General features: G+C 29.3%; 1 protein-coding gene across 1 annotated transcript; it reads left to right on the forward strand.

The window, feature by feature from the left end:
- The first annotated feature begins 1,906 nt into the window (after positions 1-1,906).
- LOC138351478 (putative leucine-rich repeat-containing protein DDB_G0290503) lies at positions 1,907-3,022 on the forward strand. Its single transcript, XM_069303308.1, has one exon. The coding sequence runs from the start codon at positions 1,907-1,909 to the stop codon at positions 3,020-3,022; it is 1,116 nt and encodes a 371-aa protein (XP_069159409.1).
- The last annotated feature ends 3,624 nt before the right edge of the window (positions 3,023-6,646 follow it).

The raw sequence follows: 6,646 nt of genomic DNA on the forward strand, positions 1-6,646 counted from the left end.
TAATAATAATAACAATAATAATAATAATAATAATAATAATAATAATAATAATAATAATAATAATAATAATAATAATAAAGATAGGTATAGTTTAATATTATCAGATGATATAGTTCAGTTTATTGTTCATAGTGTTGTTTATAATAGCAATATTTGCTGGTCTAATTGTAAAACTTATTGTTCAAAAATTATAAGTATAACAGTTAATCAATGCTTTTTGGGGTTCAAACCAGCATATGTTTGATATTCTGTTAAAATAGTTATTTGTATGAATTTATTATAACTAAAAAACAATAGGAAAAAAAGAAAAAAGTAGCAATAGGGTTAATACGAATTTTAGTTGCTATAATCCTAATTGTAGTTGTTATAATAATTATTCATTTACACGGAAAACGTATCAATGTCAGTAAGGCTATCAGACATGATCCAGAAACATACCATTCCGTCAACAGTCAAACAACAAAATTCTCTGAACTTACCCATGAAACAACATTACAATCCACCATCAGTCCAAAAACAACAAAATTCTCTGAAACATTACAAACCACCATCAGTCCAACAACAACAACAACAACAACAAAGTCCTCTGAAGTACTTGAAGAAACAACATTACCATCCACCATCAGTTCAACAACAACAACAACAACAACAGAGTCCTCTGAAGAATCTAATATAATCATCTCAAAGTTGGAATCATTATTCTCCCCGTTTATCAGAGATATAAATACCTATAAAGGTCTCGTAATTATTCCTAAGCCACCAATTTCGTATAATCCTAAGAATAGAATCGAAAGTGAGAATACAATCATTAAGCCTTTTAATAGCTTCCTTTTAAATTACAATAAAATCCACAGATATTTATATAATAATATTGTCTCATATAACGCAAATTATGTATGGCAAAATTCTAGTTACGACAAGGGATATTATACCAACAATCCAATTTTTTTAATATTTCCTTGGAATATTAATGATTTGAAACCTAATGTTTATACAGATCAAAGTGAAATACAAGATGTTACATTACAGAACCATATAAATGCAGTACGGGCCAAATCACATAATAAAAGAAAAAAAATCGACATGGACAAATTGTGGATATCATGTACGCATGCGGCAAGTCAAGATATATTTATTCAGGGATTCTCTAAGTATGATTTTCCAATTAAAGAAAATTCATTACCACCATTTGTGGTAATGAAACTTGAACTTCAAGATGGTTATAATGAGGTGGAATGTAAAATGGTGGCTAAGAACATTAATTCCTCAGAAACCTTTGCTAGCATTAAATTTAATATCAATGTGGAAGTCTCGGAAGAAGAACAAGAAACAGGAGGAAGAGCAGGAGGACTCCCTGATATGGTTCCCGATTATGAGTCCAGAAACGTAATATTCGAGAGAATGTAAAATTATGGTATCGTGTATTCAATGTTGAAAATCATTGAACAGACTTCGGTATTGAATATACTATCCAAGAAATAATTATTTTGAATGCTGAAAAATCAACATTGAATGTCCTATTCAATTTAATGTGCATTGGTTGATGGACTGTTTCATTTCATTTCAATAAGATAAAATTAACATTGGACTTCAAAATAGGTATTTTTTTCTCACCCCATAAAAAATGAGTGAAATTGTTAAAACAATCTTGAGTATGGTACATTTCCCTGAGGATGGGACCTCAGGTTTAAGAGAACGTATAAATATAAAAACTTATTTAAACAATGTTTCTGCTAAAGATGATGATGAAACAAGAACAATCATATTACTAAATAAATTGTTTCATTTATTTGATCTGTCTGATCGATACATAAAATTAATAACTAAAACATATCCTCTTATTAAAAGTCAATATCAACAAAAGGAAACCATAGCTTTATTAAATAAACAATATGATGAGTGTAATATGGAAAAATTTTTCCCAAAGACTGCGATAGCAGAAAAAGAACGCGAAATAATCGACTTAAATAAAAAAGTTGACAAGTTTACAACTGAAATAGAAAAACAAAAAAATATAATAAACAAAATAGAAATTGAAAACAATAAATATGAAGAAGAATTGAAAACCCAAGTATTGTATTTAGGTCAATTAAAAGAATGTGAAGATAAAATAGAGGAAAAAGACAAACAAATAAAAGAATTAGATAATAGAAATATAGAAAAAGACAAACAACTAACAGAAAAAGACAAACAAATAACAGAATTAGGTAATCAAATTGAACAGTTAAATATTCTAACTAATTCAAATAATACTGAAATAAAATCTAAAAATGTTGAACTCAATAAAAAACTACAACTATGTACCACACAATTATCTGAACAAACACAAAAAATAAATAGAATAAATGAAGAATTAACTCAAAGTTATAGACATATTGCTGAGTTAAAGAGTTCTTTAAACGATTGCGAAAGTGATAAAAAAATAAAGATTGATATAACTGAAACTTGTAAACGAGAAATAAATGAAAAACAAATAGAATTTTTGAATCTAAAGCGGCTTAATGAAAAACATCAACTAGAAGAAACTTACAAAAATGAACTTGAGAAATGTAACTATGAAAAACATGAACTAGAAAAAACCTATATGAAACAACTTGAGGAACAAAAACAAGCCCATCAACGGCAATATGAGGAGGAGTTATTATCACTGCAAACAAAAGAACTTAAGAAAGATCAACAAGAAGAAGAAACTTATAAACAACTTCAGGACCAAATGCTAAATAAATATAATAAATTATTGGATAATATAAACATAACAAATATTTTTAATAATACATTATTTAATAATTTTTTAGAAAAATCTATATTATTAAATGATGATATAACTAAATGTTTTTCAAATATATTGTTTATAAATAATAATTATTCAAGTGAAACAAATAAACTAATTAAAGAAATAATAATAAAGATTATTGATCATTTTAATACAGAACACAATAATTATATTCAGCAAGAACACACAAATAGAATTGCTAAGTTAAATGAAATTATTAACAGTAGTAATTATAATGATGATCTATAACAGGAAAATATAGCAAATATATTATTTACTAATGAGGAAGAAAGAGGGTTATTTAATCATATACTAAATAGTTTCAAAACTAATATTACTGATGAAATAGTAAAAAAACACAAAAAAGAATTAATGCCTTATGTTGATTTAAATGGTGTTTTAAACCGTCAGTTACAAGAACCAAATTATTTGGCTAAAATGTTAGTAGATCAACTTGCATCTATGGATTTAGTTAAAGAAAATATAATAGAACAACTTGCGGATCTATACAAATATACAAAAGAAACAAATTATGAAGTTATAAAGGTATATACTTTTATTACAATTATATATACAATTTATCAGAATGAAATTAAAAAAGGTTTCAGCGTACGAAATGTAAAACACTTTTATGTAATTATCTTGCAAGTGATTCGCAAGTCATATGGTGATACTACTGGAATATTAGCCATTCAACAAATGCAGGAATCAGAAAATTAGATATTAAAACCAAAAAATAAAGAAATGAATTCTAAAATGTTAGTGATGACTTCTGAATTAAAAGAATCGAAAATACATTTGTCGATGATTAATACAATTGACGTTTCTTCAGACTATGATGAAACTTTAGTAGAAAAGTTCTCCTCTATTATCAGAACTATTATTAATGAACTCGATGCTTACCTAGCAGAGAAGTGCCGAAAAAAGTATTTGTTATTAGCATTCGATCAGATTAAAGTAAAACAAATATTTTGTAGGAATAGTGTTGCCCAAAATAAAATGAAACAATTATTCTATTCTCTTTCGAATCATATTTCTAAATTTATATTCTGCGCCCAGTTCTATAAAAATCTTGTTACTGTAATAAACGATAAAATTCTTATGCCTTCTATTCAATTAAACCTACATTTTTCACAAAACCTATATGACATCAGTACTATGAAAACAGGTTTATTAAACTCCCAAAATATAAAGAAAGCTATTAAAACCCCCTCTGTTTTTCCAATTATATATAATATTAAGGGCTTAACACTGATTGGAGAAAAAATTAACATTAACGACGATGAAATTTACAAAAACCAAATAGTGTCTATTGATAACAAAGATAACAATTTAAAATTACTTACATTATTGAACAGTGATGATATTGAACAATAAAAGAAATGGTTTATTGAAACACAAATAATAAAGAAGTATTTAAATGTAATCGGCGATGAAATCATTTTAAAAACAATTTCCTCTCAGAAAGTTTCATCACAGGAAACAACAAAAACATCAAAAACATATAAAACAACAGATTCGGGGACAAAACAAAAAGATGCCAAACAACGATCAAAATTAAATACCCAAGACAGACGAAAAAATGAAATATTGACTCTGAAAAAGAATCAAAGAGGAAAACAGTTCATGAATAGGAGAGGAACAGATAGAAAGCAATTGGAAGAGGAAGTTGATATTAATCCAATAAATGACACCAGATCATCAGTAGAAGGTAAAGAAGGAGGATATTAAACCAATAAATGACACTAGTTCAATAGTGCTAGAAGAAAGGAAGGATGAAAAGGAAATAGAAGAGGATGTAATAATGCTAGACGAAAAGAAGGATGATAAAAAGGATTTTTTTTTTTTGGGGGGGGGGTGAATAATAAAAAAATTAAAAAAAAAAAGAATAGCAGGTCAGGGAGTAGGCAAATTAACTCATCTCCAAAAAAAGACGGAGAGAGCATAGAAAGATTTTAAGAAAACATTCAGCCTTTGATTATATACTACTTATCCATTAAATTATGTGTTTATGATGTAACAAAATAATCAGCATTAGAATTTCGTAATCGGCCTATATTAGTAAAAATATAGAAAATATTAATTAAAATAACTTGTATTGATTCAGCAACCTATGGTGGAGGGAGGGGGATGGGATGGTGGTATAAAAGGAGAATTTCTGCCTATTTAAGAGTCACAACCCCTTGCTCTCTCTCCAGCTCCAGTGTCAGGTGTCAAGTAAGGTTCAATACAGTCTACTGAAATTAAGCAGTTTATCATTCAGTAGGGTAGTGGCGGGCGTCATTCCAGTATAACTGTTGATCCATATGCAGTCATCTAGTCCAGCAAGAATTACATAACAACAAGCTTCAATAATCAATTCCTTACCAGTTCAGTTTATGAATCAAATCATAAAAACCACACACCCTATTTCTTATTGTTATAGTACCTACATTAACTACTTATGTACGCAATGATCAGGTACAGCCAGCTATCTCACCTGAAGGAACAAGTCAGAATATACCACTTCCTAAGCCATTTGGAAACATATAAAGAGAGCATAGTGTAAAATGATTGACTTGTAATTATTTGTCTCTTTCAGGTAAATTGACATTTAGAGATTGATTTTTTATTCATTATACTACAGTAAAACACAATTATAATAGTAATTTTAATTTATTGTTATTCGTTCTTTCCTCCCTTAATCCTCCTCCACCCCTTGTTTCCGAACTGATGAAGGGTTTCGGAGACAGGGCAGGTGTTAGTTGGTCTAGATACTCTGGCGGCTGCGGGAGATAACTACGAAGCAAAAGAACAAGCTGAAAGAGGCCAAGCTGCATCTGTTGAGGCTTACCACCCACCTTATTCACTTACTTGAGCATATGTCTTGTTTGGTTAAATCAACGGTAAAAGCAAGGTCATCTTCTTCATCTTCTTCCTCATTATCGTCGTCCTCAGACTCATTCGAAAGTGACCGGTTCATTGACAAACTGAAGGGCTTGGTACTAAATAAGGCCATAAAGAGAAAGAAGAAGAAAGAAAAGGCACTAAGGAAGCTTGATTCCAGCAAAATCAAATGGCCATGGTCTTCAGATGGAGATGATGACACCAAGTCAGGGGAGGAATGGGAGAAGCAGGAGAATGTGGAGGAACGTGTCTTCGGTCAGGAGACAACAACAGGCACAGGTATGTTTTTGTAAATAACTTTACTTATAAGTGAAAATTATGACGTTTTAGGTCTGACCTAGTTAGTCTAGGATGGACTGAAATTAGTCCTTTTAATTTCAGTTGTACGTTATTTTTTTTTTTCGTGATTAAAAGTTTTTTAAATTTAGTGAATTCCTATGCTCTGTTAAAATTTATTCGGTAGAGAATATAATAATGTCTTTCTTATTTGCTACTACACAGCTCCGCAACTTCCCAAAAAGAGATGTCGAAGTGACAGACACTAAATGGAAGATAGAAGTAGTTCAGACCATTCGGAAGTTATCAATTTATTTTTTTTTTACCGAAGCCATCATGGATACAATCACACAGACTGGAGAAAAAAATGAGGAATGCCTGCATAGCAGAACCTTGAAACCTGTTTCTGAATGTTGTTGGACCACAACTGCATTGTGGTGGCTTATTTCCCCCAGAAAATGCTTTTACAAAATAAGCATGAATGGACAGTTCAATCAGAAAATAGTAGTAGTTGTTTTTCTTTAGTCACTCTAAATAAATAATTGGGGTAAAAAAAGGTAAAAGAATGAGATACTGAATATATTATATTATATTATATTATTTCCACAAATCAATTTATTTTATTATCCTACCCCAACCCAAATTTTACCAAAAGGACAACAGATTATTATTATATATTTTTTTTTTTTACATTCTTTGCTCATTGTTAAA

This window comes from Procambarus clarkii, chromosome 49 (assembly GCF_040958095.1).
Source record: "Procambarus clarkii isolate CNS0578487 chromosome 49, FALCON_Pclarkii_2.0, whole genome shotgun sequence".
In the NCBI taxonomy this organism is placed as follows: Eukaryota; Metazoa; Arthropoda; class Malacostraca; order Decapoda; family Cambaridae; genus Procambarus; species Procambarus clarkii.